At 42.7% G+C, this 22,011-nt stretch overlaps 1 protein-coding gene and 1 pseudogene across 6 annotated transcripts in view; one reads left to right on the top strand and one right to left on the bottom strand.

Moving 5' to 3' along the window:
- NPR3 (natriuretic peptide receptor 3) overlaps positions 1-20,391 on the top strand; it is a 68,542-nt gene extending 48,151 nt beyond the window's left edge. For 4 of the 5 annotated variants that reach the window (XM_082453799.1, XM_082453798.1, XM_082453796.1 and 1 more), the window contains exons 4-8: positions 5,724-5,859; positions 11,246-11,340; positions 13,175-13,310; positions 14,846-14,933; positions 15,942-20,391. In XM_082453799.1, the coding sequence (XP_082309925.1) occupies positions 5,724-5,859; positions 11,246-11,340; positions 13,175-13,310; positions 14,846-14,933; positions 15,942-16,053 (567 nt within the window). In that variant the 3' untranslated portion in view covers positions 16,054-20,391. The remainder of the gene's footprint in view (positions 1-5,723; positions 5,860-11,245; positions 11,341-13,174; positions 13,311-14,845; positions 14,934-15,941) is intronic. The other variant, XM_082453797.1, reaches the window with a different exon arrangement.
- The window catches only part of LOC309656871 (coiled-coil domain-containing protein 167 pseudogene), a 586,379-nt pseudogene that overhangs the window by 17,867 nt on the left and 546,501 nt on the right, over positions 1-22,011 (bottom strand). The window lies entirely within an intron of this gene.

Below are 22,011 nucleotides of genomic sequence, written 5' to 3'. Positions count from 1 at the left end.
CATGTATCAGATGACCAAGTTCCCTGTATGAGCGCTGGGAGAACTTTAAAAAGTCATTCTCGTGCTTGTGCTCCACACCCACTAATTCCAGGAGTCCAGTTCCACGGAGTTCTCCTCCACCTCGTTTCTCAGGGCGGCTCTCCTGGCTGAGGCTGCCTCATGTAAGTGGATGCCGTCCACCAACACCGCGGCACCTGCACGCAGCCTGCACTGCCGTTCCCGTCATTAGAAGGGCAGCCGATTGCAGTAGAATGGGAGACACCTGAGGGGTCAGAACTTGACTGAATGATCTTCCCAGGACTGCTTTTGTTTAATGATCCATTTTGTTTTAGGTGATGAGAGAGAAAAAATTCTGCTTCTATTTGCAGGCAGCCACACTTTAGGCTAGGAGACCCAAGTTAGTTTCCCAGTCTAGGGCATTACTATAGGGGCAGAGCTGAGCCTGGGATGCAGACAGTCATTTGGGCAACTTAGGGCCCATCCCCACCCCAAAGAAGTCTGCCAGACGATATGGCAATTCTTCGGCCAAGCACAGGGCCGGACCCTGGCTCTCTCCCAGGTCTGCTGCCTGACTGTTGGTAAGCCACTTGCCCTTTGCATTTCCTCAGAGTTACTAGGATAAGGGTAAAAATTTTCAACTTCACTTTCCTCAAGGCTAAAATAAGTCAGCAAGTGACCAAGTGTGAATTCCGTGAAAGTAGGCCCAGTATAGAAGAGCAGACATTGGGGTGTATGCCCGTAAGAGTGAGAACCCCTCTTTTGTCGCTGAAGAATTGGTGATATCACTTGATTTATGGAAGTTCCTGCTGTTACTCTATATTGTAGATTTTTAATTTTATGATTCAAAAGAAAATGGAATGAAAACAGATAGGATCTATATTTTCATTGTATGGAGGTCATGTGTGCAGTGTTCATCAAATGCATAATGTCCTTTAACCTTCTGCCTCCCCATGCAGCATGGCCAGGCCACTTTCTTCTGCGTCTACCATCTCCAGTGGCCTAGAAGGGTGGGACAAGGTTCATTTTCAGGGTCTTATTACTAATCATTCAAGATGAAGCTGCCATTGTTTCTGCTGTGATAGGGAGAGGCAGGTCCTGGACCATCTCTCCTCTTACCTGCCTGCCATCAAAATGTCCTTGTCCCTGATCTCCCCTTTAACTGATGGGGACGTTAAGGGTCATGTCTTTTCAAAAGACTCTTGAGAAACACTGCCCCAAACCCTCTGCTTTCCTCATTTGCATTTGGAACTGTTGGTTTGTGGTGAGAAAGACAGAACCACCTTACGATATGCTTGAGTACATGTGAATACCACAGTGAAGCCCTGGGATAGCCTAGCCTTGTGCTTAACTTTGGTAGCTTTCTCCCACTAGTCTCCATCTGAGAGCTTTACAGGCTTTTTCAGATAGCCAGACGACCCTGGTGGTGAGATTACTGCTGGGTTGTCCACTCTTACTTTACAAGAACAGCTGAGGCATGTAGCATTCTCTGCTGTCTTGTTTGGAGCACAAGCATTGAGGAATTCACCTATGAATCTGTCTCCCCAAAGAGAAATGAGAAATTTGTCTCCCCAAAGAGAAATGAGAAAGACTCTGCTCACCATCACAGATAGGAGCCATGTCAGGAATGGCAACTCTTTACGCTCAGTTAAAAAAGAACTAGATTTCTTTTTTTTTTTTTTTAATTGAAGTATAGCTGATGTACAATATTATATAAGTTACTGGTGTACAATATAGTGGTTCATGATTTTTAAAGGTTATATGCCATTAATAGTTATTATAAAATACTGGCTATATTCCCCACATTGCACAATGTATCTTTGTAGCTTATTTTATACCTAATTGTTTGTACCTCTTAATCCCCTATTCCTATATTGCTCCTCCCTCCTTCCCTCTCCCCACTGGTAGCCACTGGTTTGTTCTCTATATCTGTGAGTCCGCTTTGGAAAAGAACTAGATTTGTATTCAGCTTTTCCCATGATAGAGAATTAAAAAGAAACCACACTAACAAATAGACATGGCTGACAGGTGCTATCAGGGAGAAAGACCAAAGGCAAAAATGGCTTTCTTTTACATGGAATAGCTGCCACTGGCCAGCACCAGAGGACAAAATCAAGGGAACTGAGACGAAATGACGGGAGCGCATGCTTCCTTGTTCTGGGCAAACTCCCCAGAATGAGCGGAAGATGGTGAACGATTTTCATCTCGCTTGAACGATAGACACTTTGATGCACAGCACAAATCATTATCACCCTGGAGCTGGTCCCTCATGGGGGTCGACTTCACCAGCTGCCTTGTGTGGAGTCCATCTACGCGCCAGTGGGGGGCGGCGGTGCTGTTTGGTGGAGACGAAACTCCTAGGGCTCACGAACTGTATTTGTTCTCTTAACTCTGGCATCGAGCAGGGGAATGGCTGCATTTAGGAATTTAAGGAAGACTCATGGCTAGTGACAGTAAGGAAGGGCTTTCCGGCTAGAAATGAGGCTTACTACTAGAACAGGTGGGTCAGAAGAGGGAACCCTGTTTTCTTCCTTTAGTGACCACCGCCTGATCTGTCAGGCAGGAGTTTGAGGTCCCAGTGTTGTTCTGGCCAGAGGCGGGGGGACGGACCAGATGACCTCGTTCCTTTCAGCCTGGGGTTCAGCGGAAAGTGTTCCAAAGGCAACTTAATACTCTGGATTTATTTTTCTCCCTCATTTTTAAAAAATTGACACTTCCAATTTTCAGTGTCTATAATGTGCTAATGGGCTTTCCTCCCATTAAAAAACATGTGTGGATGTGAGAATGTTCTCCTCGAGAAAAGACGGTCTCTGGGGTTTTGCTTCTGGCTTGAGGTCCTATGAGGTAGATGTTATGAAACGTCCCCCGCAGCGGGCTGGGGTGTGAGTGAACCTCAGTGGGGGCCAGCAGCTCTCCTGCTAATTTTGGCAGGAGAGGGAGACACTCAGCCACTTTGAGAGGAAAGAAGGTAAATTTTGTGATTCATTTGCAAACCCAGATAAAATGAGTTTTCGGATGCGGGCATGTATTGAGAGCCTATCTATTCTCTTCTACCATTAAGCCTGTTAGGACAGAAGTAATCCAAGTTCATGTTTTTCAGCCAGATAATTATTCTTCCCATCCTGATTGTAGAGGGGCAGCTCAGAGGGCATATCAAGAAGGAAGGAAGCTCAAGAGCCAGACAGGGGGTGGTGCTGGGACACGTGTCCAGTGCTTTGGGTGGCCAATGGCAGCGTGGCGGCCCAGGGTTAGGATTTTGAAAAGGAGGAGGGAAAGAGGTGGACAGGTGAGGTCCAGCAGCTGGTACTTCACAGTCTAAGTAGGGGCCGTCTTAGGCTCCCTCAGAACAAGGAATATAGATGGAACAACTCTCACTTACAGAATGCAGGGAGATGGCACGTGAGCGATGTCTTTAGGTTCTCAAAGTAAGGAGTGGATCGGACCAGGGCTTTTCAAAGGCATCGTATGTTTCCCATATTCCACAATTCTATGATGCTTCTCTCTGTAGCAGGGTGGTTTTTATACAATTATCAAAGGGAAGATTGATCTTTTGAAAAAATAGTTTTTATTGTGGCCTGAGGATTAAGTTACACAGCTAAAGTCCACTCATTAAAACTCATTAACTCATCAGCATACTACTTTCTCAAGCCATGATGACTTCGTGTCCTAAGTGAAAATTTCATATTCCTCTGGAAAATTGAATTAGCGTGGCACAATCAGCAGAAAATTATCTTTGACTAGTAGATTTTATTTCTACACCATTCTGCTTTGCCTAAAAAAATAATGACTCTGAGACTTAAGCTTGATGGCTAACAGTAAGAGCTAATGTCTACCATTTGCTTTCACAGTCCCAAGAACTGTTTTAGATGTTTTACATGCACTCATTCACTTAATCCCCAGAAGAGCTCTATGAGATGAGTAGATACTAACCTCCCATTTAGTCGATAAGGAAATTGAAGACTAAAGAGATCAACTAACATGTCAGGGCCAGGATTAGACTTTGGGTCTAGCAGCTAACTGAGGGGTCTCCTGTAAACCATACTCTTCTGTCCTCTGCCTCTCCCAGAGGATCAGTGGAATTGACTAGCTTGGGCTGCACCCATCGCAGTTGGGTGGAATTAAGGACGTGACTTTGTGGAAGAGAACTGTTTGGAATATGAAAGCATGAACAAGGAGGCTTAGTTTCCATTAAGTGTAAAGTGGGTCAGTAAGATATGTTGTAATAGTAAGTAGATCCCTTATTTTTTTGAACACTGCTATTAGGAATTAGAAGCTAAGCAGGATTCCTAGGTTTATAATTCTCTGTCTCTAGACAATAACAACAAAAGCTAACAGTGAGTGCTGACTTTTACATATTTTACGTCTATTAGTTCACTTAAACATGACAGCAACCCCTTGAGATAGGCACGAATATTTCCCTCGTTTTCCAGATGGGGAAAACTGAGACCCAGAGTGGTGCAAAAACACAGCCAGGAAGTGGCAGAGCTGGGTAGCGAGCCCAGGCTCTTTAACCATTATTCTAGCCTGCCTCTCAGCACTAGGCTTTGGCAATTCTGAAATATTTGCTCTTCTGATGCAAACAGGACTTACTGTCCTTCAGGGTTGGACGAAGCCAAGAAGAACTGGACGTTGAGCCATATCTTCTGTGAATGTTTGTGTATTTGAACCAGGTGGCTCTCTTCCTCCGGGGTCTCTTTCTAGGACTGGGGCAGGAATGCCTCTCTCAATGCCTCACCGTGGTTGTCTGTGGGATGCCCAATTCACTCTGCTGCATGGAATTCCATTCTTGATGCTTTCTTCTGAAATAAGAAGGCTGGAATTTGGGGGTACTCTTATACCTAATCTGTAAGCTACTAAGTGTTTCAAGATTGTATTTGCTCAGTTCATGTTCAATGAACGTTACAGTGGGTTTAAATGTGGTATCAGAACTTGCCAAATGGTGCTTATAGAAGGACACAAGGCTCAGAAGGATTAAGTGACTTCTCCAATTTCACATGAAGTTGTATGTTTCTGAGCACAAGGGCTATCTTACTTGAGCCAGGACTCAACTGAGATAAACCAAGGGCCTGTTTCCATTCTTCTCCTTGGAGCTTGGCAGGGACTGGAGGTAGGGAGTGGTCAGATGCCCTGGAACTACTCAGAACACAAATAGGAAAGAGAAACTGAGATGTTGATGCTGGTAGAGGAGAGGACAGAAATGCTGGGCAGGCAGGGATGGCAGCGTCCATTCCTCTTTGCCCCCTTTGTGCTCTACTAGGCGTTCAGTAGTATTGAATATGAATGAATGGATTCCTACTGTTTTTTAAGCCATGCTCCACATTCAGAGCATGGAGATCACAGGGGCTGGTGAAGATGGAGAAGACCTCAGGGGGAAGGTTGGACTCTAGTTGGCTTGAGGTAGAGAGCAGACGTGGGAAGAAGGAGGGCACGTGTGCAGAGGCATCTATGGGCAAAGGCTGATGCACCTGGAATACTTAACCTGGCCCACAGGTACAATGTTCTTGACTTCTGTAATATCTTGTCTGCTCTCCAAACTCCCAAACGGGGGAAGGGTTTTCCTGACTAAGCCAGTGCCAGGAAAATTGTGGCATGAGTCTTGTTAGCTACTCTTTTGCACACCTCTGCCATCGCTTACGGGCCTCGAGTCTAACTTGGATTTGCCCACATTATTCCCGAATGTGAGTCATTTGTTGTCCGGGCTCACCCAGCTGGGCTTTCCTTTCCAGGTTAACATGTTTGTTGAAGGATTCCACGATGCCATTCTCCTCTACGTCCTGGCTTTACATGAAGTACTCAGAGCTGGTTACAGTAAGAAGGATGGAGGGAAAATTATCCAGCAGACTTGGAACAGAACATTTGAAGGTGAGGTTTCAGTCTACAAGACAACAACACTCTGCAGCTGATCAAGCTGCTTCTTTCCTGGTTCTGTTTTTCTCTCTTACAACTCTGGGACCATGCCAGTGTCTTACTTTTCTCAGCAGTAGAAGAAGGATAATAAGTCAAGATCAACCCACTTCACAGGCTTGTTGTGAAAATTAAATGAGATAAAGCTTGTGAAAGTGCTTTGAAAGAGTCCCACTGAAATAGGAAGTGCCTTGTCTCCTGATTACTAGACAACTCTAGGCTTCTTAAAATTAATCACAAGCCTCATTCACAGCAAATAATCAGTTTGTGAAGAGTTCTGTGATCAATTTTAAAAGGAATAATCCCAGATATACATTCCTCTGTTCAAAACTGGGAGGTTTGAGATGATAAGCAGGTCCATTTGAGCTCTCTGCTTATATTTTATTCTTTAAAATGGTGAATACTAGCTGTTGCTTAAGAAGAGAGAAGTATAAGAACAACAACAACAACAAAATGGCTCGTCATCTCATCACTCAAGCAATCTCCATTGACATTTAAACATTGTACAAGAATGAGACCATTCTTGGCTGGAAAATTTGAATGCTACAAAAATGTACAAAATGAAAAGTAAAAGTTTTCCCTTCACACCCTAGTCCCCTGTCCCCAGTGTAATCACTATTAACAATTTCCTATGATTCAGCCTAAAAATATTTTATGCCTTCTGCCAGCACATATGCATTTGTATATCTTATCTAAAAAATTTACACAAAAGGGTCATACTATGAATGCCATTCCTCATCTTAGCTTTTTCACTTGTATGTCAAGTAGAAGAATTTTCCATATGAGCGCTCATAGAGTCAGCACATTTTTAAATGATGGTTCCATAGTTTTCCACTGTTTGGCTGTACAAGTATTTCTTTAGCCAGTCTCCTATTGATGGACACTTCAGTTGTTTACAGTTTTTGCTATTATGCAAAATGCTATTATGATCTTACACATCTTGATGAATTTTTGTGAGTACATCCAATAGGGAACATGCTTAGTCATGGCCTATCTGGGTCCAAAAGTATGTTGGTACCTTTTAAAGTGCATTAGGTATTGCCAAATATCTTCCAGAAAGGTCTACCAGTCCATATTCTTGCTAACAGCATGTGGAGTACTAGTTTCCTCTCACCTCCCCATCAGTCAAAAAAAAAAATGAACATGAGACTCAATATGAGAATGACCCAGCTGCTGGAGCCCTGTGGATATCAACTTCATATTCACTCATTCATTCGTTCATCAGATATCTTGAGCACTTACTATGTGCCAGGCATCGGTCAAGGTGCTGAGGATTCAGCAGTGAACTAAAGAAATTCCCTGCAATCAACTGAGCTTCCATGGTAGTAGGGGGAACTGGCGATAAACGAATAAATACACCACTTCAGGGGCTATAAAGTAAAGCAGGTTAGGGAGCTGGAAAGTGATGGGAGGGGTGTGGTAGGACTGCTAATTTAAATAGAGTTGTCCGGGAAGGTCTTTCTGATAAGCGGTGGTTGAGTAGAGACCTCAGAGTAGTGAAAGAAATTATGTAGATGTTTAGGAGAGAATATTCCAGAGGCAGCAGCAAACACAGAGACCCTGAGTGTATCTGGCAGGAGAGTGCTGAGGGCCCCCGTAAGAGCAAGGAGGCCGGTGTGGCTGAAGCAGTATGTGAGCCGCAGTGTGATGGTAGCCAGAGTCAGAGAGGTAGAGGGGCCAGATCCTGTGGGCCTGGAAGCTGCACTGAGGACCTTGGGTTTCCACCTGAGTGAGATGGAAAGCCACCAGAGGGTGTCGAGGGACAGGATCTGTCTTGAGTCTTTTTTAGATGGGGGCTTTCTGGGGGCTGAGGAAAATAAACTGTAGTATGCTGGTGGGTATCATCTGAGGACCACTGCCATACAGGTCACTGACCAGAGGTCAGGAAACCCACAACCTAGCCACTGGCTGTGACCTCAGTCCTTTGGGCTTCTTCTTTGTCACCAGTACTAAGGGGGTTGGACTAGCTGATGACTGACAAAGACCCTTTCAGTTCTGCATCATGCCAACTCGTCCTTTGAGCCCTTTAATGCACTGGGGCTATGCCTATATGTATTTATCAAGACTAGATTTGGGGCACATATTTTTTTTTTTCCTTTGGGACTCCCATCCACTCCACTGCCTCGTCTTGCCCTTGGTTATTAGAAAGGGTAGGACGGTACAGAGAGGTCAAGTTCCAGCGAGAATTGTCTGGGCAGCAGCTATGGTGACATTTGGTGCATTTCATTTCTCCTTGGTGGTTTCAGTGGATGCCACATCTTACTCCAAACTAGAGTGACATCTGCTTCAACTTTGGACAGATTGTAGGACATGAACGAATAAAATAAGCCTCCAGGATTATCTTGCTCAACCTCTGACTGCTTCAGCTCAGGAGTTGGAATCAAATAGGATAAGTCGGGGGCATATTAGGACTGAGTCAAATTTCCCAGAAGTTGTGTCCTGTGCACTGAGAAGCCGGCATGTGTGGACACGACCTTGGTAGGCCACATCCTGTTCCTAGTTACTCCTCACTACATGACGTGGTCATTTGCTCTTGGTCATCTGAGGGATGTTGTTAAGGGAAGGGCAGGTGCCCACAATGGCTGGAACTCAGTTTTGTTTAGAGGGCATGGACTAAATTTTCCCATAGGCCATCCTGATGCTTCCATTCTAGGGCTGGGTCTACACAGGCAATACGAAATGAGTCCCAAAACAATCAACTGTATAGTTCAGTCTAAACTTAGAATCTCATTTGTCCAAATGTAAAGATAATTGAAGCCAAGGTAAGTTTTGACCTTGAATTGTTTGAAGAGCCCATTTTATTTGCTAAACAATGATCAATCTGAGGGTAGTCCCCAAAAGAACTATAAAAAAATCCCCAACTGTTCTAAAATTAAAAACAATTTAAACTTTAATGGTCACTGTAAGTGACCATAAAGTTGTCAAGGGAAAAATACTCTGGACGTTTTTTGACAGATTTGCATTTTATTACCGTGAAACCTATGACCAAATCTCAAGGCTTTCAATAAATGGCCTGGGAAGAAGCTGAATTTCCTCTCTGTGTGAGAGGTCAGAGTGACAAGGTAAATAGGACTGTGGCTCAAACCTTGAGCTCTGCTACAGGCCAATAGAAATGAGGGTGGAAAGTCTCATTACTTATGTACAGGAAAATTCTGCTGTCAGCCTGACGATCTCACCTTATGTACAATATGCTCAGGTGAAGTTTCACTTGCTAATTGGCCACCCTGAGGGTTCACACTCCATTTCTTGGCAGAATTGTAATAGCTTAAAGTGTAATGAGGTCTTGGATTACTAGGGCCACCTTGCCTTATAAAATACTCTGCAAAACACGTAGCAGAACACACCATCATAAACACCTCTGAACAGAATGGCATATGGTTTTGGACAGCCAATATGTTTGGAGATAAATGTATATATATTTAAATGACATTAATTACTTAAAAGTTGTTTAGACTGTCAAGGATAAGCTAGCTTGAGATAGGTGTATCCTTTGTAATCAGTCTATGTTAAGAAGACAAAGAAATCAAGATGAATAGTAGCTCCATTCCATTTCCGGCAAAGTAGACCAAAGTCTGGAAAAATCAGTGGGTCTTCAAACAGCAACCCAGAGGACAGTAAACCCAAATACTTGCCCTCTCCAAACCACACTAGAGGATGGAGCTTTCCCTTGGGATCCCTTTTCCCAGACATTCATTTTACTTCCGGAGAGAACCACATCAGTAGAGGTGCCAATTAAGAATTACACTGAACTTTGCCACAGTTTAAATTGAAAGAAAACAAATACTTAGAATGTGGCTGACATATAAATTCTCTTAGTTAATGAAAATTGCAATATAGACATATTTAATATCAACTAATAGTATATACGTATTTGCTTTTATTGATTAGCTGCTGTAAGCCACCATTGCTAACCAAAGTAAATCCAAATCCTTTGTGTGGCACTCAAGGCCCTCCATGCTCTGGCCACCCTGTTCCAGCTGTTCCAGCTTTACATCTCACCGTTCCCTTCCATACACATGGGCCACCTCCCCCAAAACCTCACCATCCCTTGGGTACCTTTCAGCTTTGTGTCTCTGTAAATACTAACAGGGCTGCCTTTCTGCCTAGAACACTCCCACACTCTGCTGGCTGCTTGTCCGAATCAGAGGCTTCACCAACATTCCTATAAAAGACCTGCTCTTTTACTGAGTCGTCCAGGAGTCTCCAGCTAGATGTGCCAGCTCCTTCTCTGAGTGCTGTGGGCATAGTCAGATGTCCTCTCCCAGATTCCAGGCATAGCGATAGAAGTAATAACAAAATAAGAAGATGACCAACTTCTCTTAAACCCATGTTGAAAGTACTTTACCTCTTTTAGCTCACTTAATCTTTTCAGCAGCCTCTTGGCAGGGAGGTACTATTATGCCTCCTTTACAGCCCTGGAGACTGAGGCTCAGTGGGCTAAATCCTTGCCCAAGGTCATAGGCTAGGAAATGTGAAAGCTGGGACTCAGATGCAGGCAGTTGGATTCCAGCACCACCAAAATAAACCCCTTGTCCAGGCTGCCTCTCTCTTGAGCAGACACTGTGTCCAGATCATCTTTGCCTTAGCATTAAATTCAGCCCCTAGTTATCACTGGGTAAACAATGAATGCTTTATTGTATCTATATGAGGTGATGAATGTTAAACTCATTTCACAGTATCTGTAAGTCAAACCTTTATGCTGTACACTTGACACTCACACAGTGAGATATGTCAGTTACATCTCCATTAAACTGGAAGACAAAAACAAAACCCCCCAAGCAATGAATGAATGAACACAAGTGCGATAAAACTCGATCGTCTTTGCTCTTGGCTCCCATGACCTGCGAAGCAGGCCCTTTGCTCTCCTGGGCGTCCAAGGAGCCCATAGGCAAGCACATTCACTGAGTCCTGGGCCTGGAATGGGTCTTCTTTTATAATGTTTGCCCAGTGATAATGCGAACCCATGACAAGTCTAGGAACTGTACTACAACTCCACTTCTCACTCTGCATTTTTCAAAAAAATGAATACAAAACTCTGGGATAAGCATACTGCTTTCAGGATTAGCCTTAATCTTTTTTTTTTCTTTAACATATTCCCCAAAGAAGGTCATTTGTTTCTTTTTCTTTTCATTTTTAAATGGAGAAATGTTAAGAATTTAGGAATGCAGACACAGATGAAATTACAATGTCTTTTCAAATGCCAACAAAAATGCTCCGAGTTTGATGAGATTCCCTGTGGCATGAGTTTGTTTAAAAAAAGTCCCGTCAATTCATTTTCTTGTTTTTGTTGGCGGACAGAGGCATTTTAAGTAACCAACTGGGTTCTTTACATCTCATCCTCTAGGTATTGCTGGGCAGGTGTCCATAGATGCCAACGGAGACCGGTACGGGGATTTCTCCGTGATTGCCATGACCGACACGGAAGCGGGCACGCAGGAGGTAAGCAAACAGGACTTCTGCCACAGCTGCTCCTCTGCTTGTTGAGATTCCAAGGAATGTATTTGTCCTGGTGTCCAAAGAGCTGCCCCCAAAGCAGCCTCCAAATAAAAATGAGGAAACACAGGGCGTTTCCAAGAGAGGGCTTCCTTCTGGTTGAGGGTATCAGGGAAGACTTCAGAAAATGGTCCCACGTCTATCCTAAGTGGGGAAATCCTACCTTTCAAAAGTGGCCAAGAATCACACCTCAGTCCTAAGATGCAGGACAGCATCAACAGCTGAGAGACGTAAAGTGAAATTGTGTATTTATTTCCTCCCTAAAAATTTGAAAAAAAAATTGTTTTTGGCAGGGGGTGTGTACAAACTGGACATGCATTAGTATTGCAAAAGATGATGGAGTTTCAGGATAGCATCACGAAGAGAAAAGGGGGCCCTGGACACCAAGAGGAGTTTCTGATACTTCCTGGGGTGCAAGCTCTTTGCCTCCGCTTCCTTGGCTGTAATGAGGAAATCATAATCTCTCCCTTGCTGATCTCACATGGCGATCATGAGCACCAGATAAAATGGAACCTAGAAAAGTACTATATAAACTTTACATGATAAATCTATAAATAAAGATGATAGGAATATGCAGTGTTTCAGGTCACATAAGCTGCTCCCTCTCTGCTTCTCTGAAGGCTCTCACCCAGAGTTGACGCTCCTGTCACACTTCATGCGACCCTGCATAAAGGACTGGCTCTTTTTCTCTTAGTCCACACATACTTGGCCTTTGTGGGAGGGGCTGAGCCGGCAGGACCCGCACTTGCTGCATTTACTGCACGGTTTTTTACTCTTTGATGGTCTGGGTCTCGTGTATATTCGAGTCTCCCCCTCTATAAAAGGTGGATAGTAACAGTCTATTATAGATAGGGCTGTGGTGAGGCTTCAGGAGTGCATGTGTGTAAAGTACTTGGTATGTGCTCAGGACATGCCAGTGATTGTTAGTTTGGCGATTATCTAGAATTCTTTTCATTCTGACATGAAATGGGCTACGAGAGCTTGCTGGGCCTCCTTCAGGAGAGAGAGGGGGAAGGAGTGTCACAGGCCGCGCAGGAGCAGGGTGCTGGTGCCCAGACAAAAGGGAAACGGATCCCGAGAAGCTGGGTGCGAGGGTACTTCTAGGTCAGGGCTCAGGGAGCTGATGAAAGGGCTGTTGAACCAGAAACTGAGCGTGAACCTTGAACTGACCCATAAAAGAATACTGATTTTTTTCAGGGGCCACAGGAACTAACTGAAAAGGAGTTCAGCTTGGAAGTGGGGTATAAATAGGGTAAATTCATCAGAGAGGAGAATGTAACCCCCGAAGTCAGGATGCGGAATAATTTTGCAACCAGAGGAGGGTGAAGTGGGCAGTTCCTAAAGACCCTCTTTAATGCTTGAACTAGATGCCAAGCTCATTGAGTGGTGTGAGGCCCACTTAGCCTGGGACCCTTAAGATGGGTCCTGACCTCACTCATCCCTGAAAGGAACTGGGGTCTGACAGATGGCTGACCACGTGGGCTGCTCTGTGGCAGGTGGGAGGAGCAGCCCCCCTCCCGTGAGCAAGGGAAAAGCCGTGCCTTCCCTGCTTATTGCTTTCTGTATAACCACCTTCCCTGCCATGCGGAGCCCGCTCTCCATAAATTACGCTCACCTTAGGAGCGCTGTTGGCGCTTGCAAATCTTGACTTACAAAGTCCTCAGAAACACACCATTGTAGTCAGTGTGAAGGACAGGGGAGCCCACTCTGTGCCTCCTTTGGAACCGGATAACTTTGACCTTTCAGTGTGTATATGTATATATTTTTTGCCTTTATATAGGTTATTGGTGATTACTTTGGAAAAGAAGGTCGTTTTGAGATGCGGCCGAACGTCAAATACCCTTGGGGGCCCTTAAAGCTGAGAATAGATGAAACCAGGATGGTGGAGCACTCAAGCAGCTCTCCTTGCAAAGCATGTAAGTGTAGAGACTTAATTCGCTCTGTGTTTCATCATCTATGGTATCAGTATAATGCAGGGGTCATGCCCTGAAAGTGCAGATTCCTGTTTCTGATGTGGTAAAACCCATGGGAACGATTCACAAACTGGCGTCCGCCTAAAGCAGAGGCTTCAGCAGAGCCTTCTTCCCTTCCATCCTTTTCCAAAGTGGTAGAAGGCATCTCCCTATTTTTACATCTCTTACTATAATTTCTTAGTATTTGAGGTTTACACTTTTAGGGAAGATCAAAACATCAAATACTAAATGTCACTCACTTATTCATCTCTAGTTTCAAAGTTTGTATTTATCCTCTTACCCCTCAGAACCAGTGTTCCCTTAGGCACCTGAAAATTTACAAATTGGCAAATAAGTGTGAAATCTGTTATTTATGAGCAGCTTTGTCATAAATATAGAAGCAAGTGGAGGGTCTCATAAGGAGCTTAAAAGTAGGAAAATGGTTGGAAATCATTGCTTTAGCGAGACCCTTTGATAAGCTATTGAGGGAGGGCAAAGTGAGTATCGACCTTTCAGGGAACCTGTTCACTTTAGGCTAATGTATGTGTGCTCCTTATGTTCTGGGAACAGTCTTTAAACTATGAGGTATTTGTGTATATGCAATAATTATGGGAAAGCATAAGGCAGAAATATGTTAAGAACACAGTCTCTGGAGTTATTGGGCCTGGATTTGGAATCCCACCGTTGTCACTTACTGGTTTTGTGAACCCAGGAGCGTTCCTTCCATTTCTTTAAGCCTCAGTTTTCTCATACGTAAAATGAAAGAAATGTACCCCACTCTTAGGACTGCTTTGAGGATTAAACACGAATGCATATAAGACTGTGTCCTAAACTCTTTCTACACAAGCTAGCTATTTATCATTTTTATATAATAACTGGGACACTACTGAACTTGATTGTTTCAAACTGTTACATTTTCACAAAGCTATATAAGACATTTTGACATGAAACTCTGGCTTTGGTGAGAGAACATCTAAAAACAGAACATTAACCCAATGAATTTTTTCACCAAATCTTCCAGCACTTGGAAGTGTCACCATCCAAGTGACACTGAAATTGAGAAGAGCCCGCTCAGTCCCATGGTCCGCATGGTTGTCTTCTCTGACTGTAAACTCAAAAGAGTGTGGCTAGATCTGAAAACTTCAGTTTCCAGTTTTCTTCAAATCCTCCTTGAACCTGCTTTATTCCCACTGTGCTCACTTTTTTTTTTTTTGTAACAGTCATTCATCTAGTATTTTCTTAAGTGCTTTTTAAGCTTTGCACTTGGTTAAAAACCCCAAAACCCAAAACCAAACCGCAACCACCACTGCCACAACAACAAAGAGGATGCCCTAGAAAATAGTTCTGAAAAAGAAAGGAAAATTGGAAAATTTGCCCCAAGTGGGAAATTGAGAAACACCTTCCAATGAATGAAAGTTGTCAATGAATGAAACGTCAGAATGAGGGATTTCTAGCTATTTCTCAAAATGAACTCAGATTATCTCTGTTTCTTTTTCAAGCAGGTGGCCTAGAAGAGTCAGCGGTGACAGGAATTGTTGTGGGAGCTTTACTAGGAGCTGGTTTGCTAATGGCCTTCTACTTTTTCAGGTTAGGACCACTTTATAAAGTTTTAAAATTCACTCCCCTTAATTGCCTTTGCCACTTGCCTTTGAACGATCCTCCTTGTGACCTGTGCCTATCTTGCTTTTACCCAAAAAGCATGTGGTGAGAAGAACTGAGCCATTCCTTTGGTGTGACGCTGGTTTGGTGGTCAGTGGGTTAGCATAACAGGCAGTGGGTCAGGGTTTCTATTGCCTCCCCCTATGGGCACAGAGCCACTGCTGTCCTTGGCTCACAAATATTCTGACCCAATTCCTACCACCCACCACGTGCGTAAGTGGAGAGGGAATCTGGACAAAGGGAGAATCAACTTCCCCAGTCTCAGGCTTCCTCCAGTTTAGAAACAGGTGCTGGGCTCACCTACTGTAGAGGACATAGTGGCTCCAAGCAGTCTATGCTCTCAGGACGTCTGTGCTCAGTATTTGAGAACCCGCATGCTTAGTGACCACTGTGGTTAAGCACCGAGTCTTGTAAAGTTGTAATATTTATGTGTGTTCAAGATACCGATAGTTTTGCATCTTGAGACCAGTTCATTCCTTTGCAATCTTTGGTGGTTGAGTTTGTGGCTTATTCTTAAGTCAGTGGACCATGATTTTTTTCATTTCTGCCTGGAACTGTAACTCCGGGTGTATGTGACTCTTTGTGGGGACAATTGTATTCCTGTACGCTTCATCTGATCTTTATCTAGGGCATATCCTGGGAGCTGGGGAGAGCTTCTGTGGCAGAATAGACAAGACTTAACCCACGAGGCACACAGGAAGAAGGGGAAGGCTTGTTCTATGGCATCTGGGAAAGCAGGCCAATTTTCCTCCTTGAATAAGGGCACAATGCCTTAGGGCACACTACTTTAATCTTTGACCAGGGTTTCATATTGTGTCACTTCTCATTTATTAACCCAAACCCAGATGTCCCTTGAGGGCATTCTTTGTAAGAGAAACCATAGTATTTTGTAGCCAAGCGAGGTTTTATTACTACATTCACTTTCCCTTTACCCAGGAAGAAATACAGAATAACCATTGAGAGGCGAAACCAGCAAGAAGAAAGCAACGTTGGAAAACATCGGGAGTTACGGGAAGATTCCATCAGATCCCATTTTTCGGTGGCTTAAAAGGAAGCCTATTCTTTTGGCTTGAGATTCTTTAAGGAGATAAATGGGATGAAAGACATCAATGGAACAGAAGGGGCGCTCTTGAAAAACTCATTCTTTTAAGCAGTTAGTCATTTTGTTGTAAAATTTCTTTAGAAGCTCAGGAACTGTTATTAATCACCGTATGCCTCCCGGCCTTTCATCTCATGACAAACAAATATAAGAATATAAGGTCACTTTGTTAAATGTTCATACTGTTTCAAGGGCACATGATCAGATTTATGTTTTGAAGGTCTGATGTCTCCATATCTTGATGGCTTTTGGGGGGATTTTATGCAAGGCTATAAAATGTGTTTTTCTTAAATGAAATGTTTTATAGCTAGAATAAAATAATTTTTACAAGTAGAATATTCTTGAAAAGAATTTAACCCCAAGAAGAAGAAAACGTAATGAAAAATCTCAAGGTAGGAAATACATCATTCCTTTCTCTAGCGCTGGTGGACAGATCTGAGGTTGAAAACTGCTCTGTCCGATGTATACATTCAGGTCCTGACTTCATATCTCGAAAAAGAATCCCCCTCTGCCCCCTGTCTCCTTCAGCATCTCATAAAAGCTACTCTGGAAAGTTGTAACTATTAATAAGTTAAGAGGATTTATACAAGAAAAGCAAATCTAAGATGTTTCATTTTTTAATATAAAAAAGCCCTATTTCACACTAACACTTTATTTTTAAGTATTTTAATCTTATATTTTACTATTAGAAAATGTGTCTATTTTTTCATTTTGAAGATTAAATTTCACTTATATTTTAAAAGCATGGGTAAAGTGTACAACAAACCAATAATGATGAAAGATGCCTCTCTTTTTCTCCCTGTTTTCCTCTTCCCCGTGGCTGTAGCCCAATACGAATTGCTGCTTTAATTACAGAGATCTGGAAATGTATTCAGATTATAGACTCTACAGGAATACATCAATTTACCTGTTTTAAATGCAACTTGTTTTAGGGATAGACTCCTTCCAGTTCTGGCCAATGATGAGTATCAAGACCAAGGATGAAATTTAATAGAATTAAGTCAGGTTTTATAAAAGGGAGGCGGTCCTTTTTTCTCAAGAAGAACTTCATAGAGTTAGAACTTGACAGTAAGCATAGAAACGACACACTTAATAAATGACATTTTACTAAAATTCACAATGATGATTTTGGTTAAAAGAGGGAATCTAAATAGCTACCATATTCCCTTTTAGTAAACTCCAGAGAGCCTCGCAGTCGTCCACTAATAATCCATGTAACAGGGGTAGGGATATGAGGAATTTGGACAGGGTTGAATAAGTATATACCAAATCTCTACTTTGTGCCTAGTTCTCTGCTCATAGGTTTAAACTCAGGTTGCTGCTTTCATGTATAATTTGTGGAGAATATAGACAGTGAGGGAAGAATGGGAAGTTGCCAGATCAGTGTACCACCTTATCATGACGTCACGAGGGTCTTTCCTCAATAATGTTTTGAGCAGCTGGAAAATAGTTTTAAAAATTATCTTAATGTCTGGAAAAGACCATCTATAGGAGGAAAATAGGGCAGTTTAAGAAAATAGGGGAATCCCGGAATTGGAGCAATTCCTAGGTAGTGATGGAGGCTGTGGCTCACACTGGTAATGGTGGAGGTGAGGCAGGGCGAGTGAGAGCCGCGTGTCCTGGAAATTGGCCTGAGCTTGCTTCCCTGGAGGCGTCCGCCACTCCTACTTCAGCCAGTCAAAGTGAATGGATTATTTCTGCGTGAGGCACATTTCCCCTCCATTGTTTAAGAATGGAACGCAGGGCTTCCCTGGTGGCGCAGTGGTTGAGAATCTGCCTGCCAATGCAGGGGACACGGGTTCGAGCCCTGGTCTGGGAGGATCCCACATGCCGCGGAGCAACTAGGCCCGTGAGCCACAACTGCTGAGCCTGCGCGTCTTGGAGCCTGTGCTCCGCAACAAGAGAGGCCGCGATAATGAGAGGCCCGCGCACCGTGATGAAGAGTGGCCCCCGCTTGCCGCAACTAGAGAAAGCCCTCGCACAGAAACGAAGACCCAACACAGCCATAAATAAATAAACAAATAAATAAAATTAAAAAAAAAAAGAATGGAATGCAGGCAGTTGGAGAACATGATAAAAGAATGAACTCTGATCAACTCAAAGAACTATGTTGCAGTTCTCCATGCTGGGCGTGAATGAAAAAGTGCTGAATTCAAAACAGGATGGAAAAAGAAGGCAAGAGAGGCCAGCTCCAGAAATTCTGACACAGGAAGACAGTTTGGGAAGTAAAATCCAGGAAAGCGACGCGTGTAACATCTCAGGACTCCTCAACGTGAAAACAGAATGGAAGAGTTGCATCCATCTTATTTTTGTGAGTTGAGAGACTATTTCTCTCTCATTTATGTTTTTCAGTGATGTTTTCCGTGTATTTTAGAGATACTCATTCTCTATTATCTTGTGTTTGTAAAAAACATTAAAAATTTGAGCCTATGTGCTTATTACAGGGAAAAAACACTCTTACCTGGCTGCAGTCTTTGGATAGAAACATTTCTAACCTTTCTAGAATTTATATAAGGGCTGTTAACTCTGACCTTTTTAAAGCAAATATCTTTTATTTCTACTTCCGGTAGAGGAATAGTTCTAAACTTAATCTTATATTCCCAGGTAAAATCTTAAAAATTTTAAGTGAGAATTTAGTCTTTTAAAAATGGTAGAGCAAATCATGAGGTTTCTGATATGTGGACGCCATTCTCTTCCAATCTTAAAGCGATTCTAGGGTTCTTAAGATTGTTTATTTACATGTCTGTTTTCTATCCTTTCTTCCTTGAAATTGTCACATGAGTTACAAAACTCTATTAAGTTTTGAAAGCTCCCTTAAGTTGGGAAACCTTTGCTAAAAGTGTAGGTGTTTGGCCCAAGGTTACCCTGGGTTAAGACTTCTGGACATTATAACTCGGGATTGAAATTCCTAACTGCTAACATGTTTGACAACTAGTTATTCATGTAGCAACTTCGTCAGTAGCCACGTATCATATGGTAAAACAAATAGGACTTTAGTTCTTAAATTGTTCTATAAATTATTATCCTGAAATCCAGGGTGTTCAGATTTCAAAAGGTATACTTTATCAGTATTTTCTTATCTGGCCAAACATAAGCTGACATTGGTACAGGTCAGAATGAGTATATATTTTTGTGTGTATACTCTTGGTGTTGGAAAAAAGTATAGGTTTTTATGGTCATCATCATCATCTTAGATCTTTTCTTTTCTGGACTCAGAAATAAAAGCTTTCTCTAAGTGATCACTTCTATCCAGGAAGAACTTTCTGTGTAGAGTGTGGAGCTTTCCCCAGAATGACCACAGGTTCCACAAGAAAGTCCCTGTAAGCACTACATTTCTTGGAAGAACCATCAGCTTGTCCTTTCCTGAACCGCAGACATGGTTCCACAGGCTTTAAAATGGTTCTTTACACTTCAGAAGCTATATTTAATGGAGGAAGGGGAGAAAGGTATGGAAAGTTAATGCCTCCTTTTCTCTTCTTCCTTAAATTCAGTCTTTTGCTTTGGAATGTCAGGCACTTCTCCCTATTCACATGCTCCTGGTATCATTCACTTATTCAAGGCACCTGTGCCCTTTGCTCCCCTAATTGACCACTTTCCTTCTGGTTGCCGCTGATTTGGGGAGTGTGAGATTTGTTGTTGACCGTGAAAGTAAGGCCACTGTATAGACCTTATACAGACAGAGACAGGAATTCAGAGTAGGTCCAGTGGGCTTACCACCTTCTCGTGAGCGAGCATAAAGTAGCTGTTTGTGGAAGTCTCTTAGGAGACCAAATAGAATATTATGCCACTGGTATTAAGGGAGTGTTTATAAACTGAAAGGAAGACATACCTATGTTTCTTGGGACACAAAGCATTCAGATCCTGAGTGGATGCAGTCATAAAGCCAAACAACAGCCAAAATCAGGTCCCTCGGTCTACATTTCATGGGTTTTGTTTAGTTATGCCGTGTGGTTCAGTGCTTCATAAGGAAGCTGAAGATGAGCTGAGTTTCTTCTTCAGTAGAAAAAATGGAAACTAATAACATGGCTTATGTTTTGGGGGCAGTGCGGAAGCACAGAGAATAAGATGGTGCTGTTCAGAGGAATCTGTTTCTTTTTCAGTGATCTTTAGACCTATAGAATGACCTAGAATTTAGTTCCTCTTCAGTGAGAAGCTTGGGACACACCCAGCGAGAAGACTCAGGATCAAGCTCTTCCGAAAGAAACAGAAGAGGGTAGTGTTGCCAGCTGCCAGCATCCTTGCCACCCTTCCCCCCACCCCCCATCCACTGTCCACCATGGCTCCAAAGATGCATCAGCATCGTGCCCACGCAGGTAGCAGCTTGCGAGTAGAACCTCCATGCTTCCTCAGGGGGAAAGAAGACAACGTGCTGGCTGTAAGAAGGTAGCTGGCTTTTGATCAGAACCCTCACCTAACTTGACCACATGCTCCCAGGGCAGTTCAAGCCTCTGATGTGCATATACTCCAACAAACCTGGCTTCGGTTTGCAGCATGTAGAGCTTGCAGGTGTGCCCCCATAGCTAGACTCCAGGATTAAATCGACTTTCAAAAGGTGCTGGATTGGAGTTTGTTCAAATTTCTCATTAACCACTAATGTTAATTCATACCAAAGGCAAAGCAATTCTAAACCAGCTGATGCTGTTAATGTTCATATTCTAAGCCACTTCAAGCACAGTGAAAGGGTTTCAGTGGGAGCTGAGTCTCAGAAGTAAAAATCCGTATGTTACAATAGCTCTTTGATGTATCAGGTGTGGGATGATTCCTAGGGGACATATTTGAACAAGCAGAATTAAGAGTTAGCAAAAGTGCTGCATTGCTTTGATTCACATGTTTAAAGACCTAAATTTCTACGTGCAAGGAATAAAGGGCCCATTCACCAGGGTAAGTCACAACATAGACTACCAAAGTGTTTTCTATTTGCTAGGAGAACAAAGCTGTCATAGCACATAATAATTGCACAGAGAAGGTTGAGAAAGAGGAAAATTTGGATTTTGAGACAGGATGTCCTATTTATTATTCAATGCCAAGATCTTAAAATGTTCAGTGTGGTGTGTCTTACAAGACAGCAATGAGGTGCCCGTAACAGCCTGGAGATGCTGTGAGTTTGCACATCTTTCTGCTGGGTCCTGGGAATCTGAGCTTTGTTCCCTGTGCATGGTGCATAATTGAATCCAAGAGGACACAGAACAGACACGTGGGGGATTACTTCTGCAGCCCTTGTCTTCTGGGCCATATTATTCACTGATAATTTACATATAGGACTACCGAACAATACCTACGTACCATGAGTCTGGTAGAAAAGTAAAAGTAAAAGCTGACAACTACATACAGTTTATTATTCTAATGTAAGTAGAACTATCTGCATATAATGTGATTTAATTTATTGTTGTTTTGTGTAGAAAACGAGAATTAATGACTGTGGATATAACCCCTGTTTTGTATAATATATTTTATTTCTGGTGCAAATTGTTCATTTAAGATATCTTCATTTGGTGTTTGGATATAAATGTGTATGTGTTCTTGTAAATGTTTCTGTTAAGCAAGAATGCCACATGCTCACAGTATAACAATGTGTTCTCATTAAAAAAATACATCCCACAGAAACCTTTTCCCGTTTTTAATTCAACCAACATACACTGCACATATCCATATTCTCCGAGGACTTTCTGTTCTCCTAGGACCAGTTTAAGTAAAAGATTAATTAGCAGATGTGATGAATTGTGCTGTCTGAATGGTACCCATGAAAGAACTCAAGAATTTCTTCCCAAGAAAGGGAAATTTGCAGAAATAAGAAAAGAATATATTATTAAAATGAGGAGTAAACCTTGAATTGGCAAGTAAGGGGAGAAATCTTTGTGAATGATATCTTGAGTCTCTACAGCTTGAGGACACCACGTTGGCCTCATA

This window comes from Balaenoptera physalus, assembly GCF_965194825.1.
Source record: "Balaenoptera physalus genome assembly, chromosome: 3".
NCBI lineage: Eukaryota > Metazoa > Chordata > Mammalia > Artiodactyla > Balaenopteridae > Balaenoptera > Balaenoptera physalus.
Note: the sequence above shows the minus strand (reverse complement) of the source record. Positions and strands in the feature narration are given on the sequence as shown.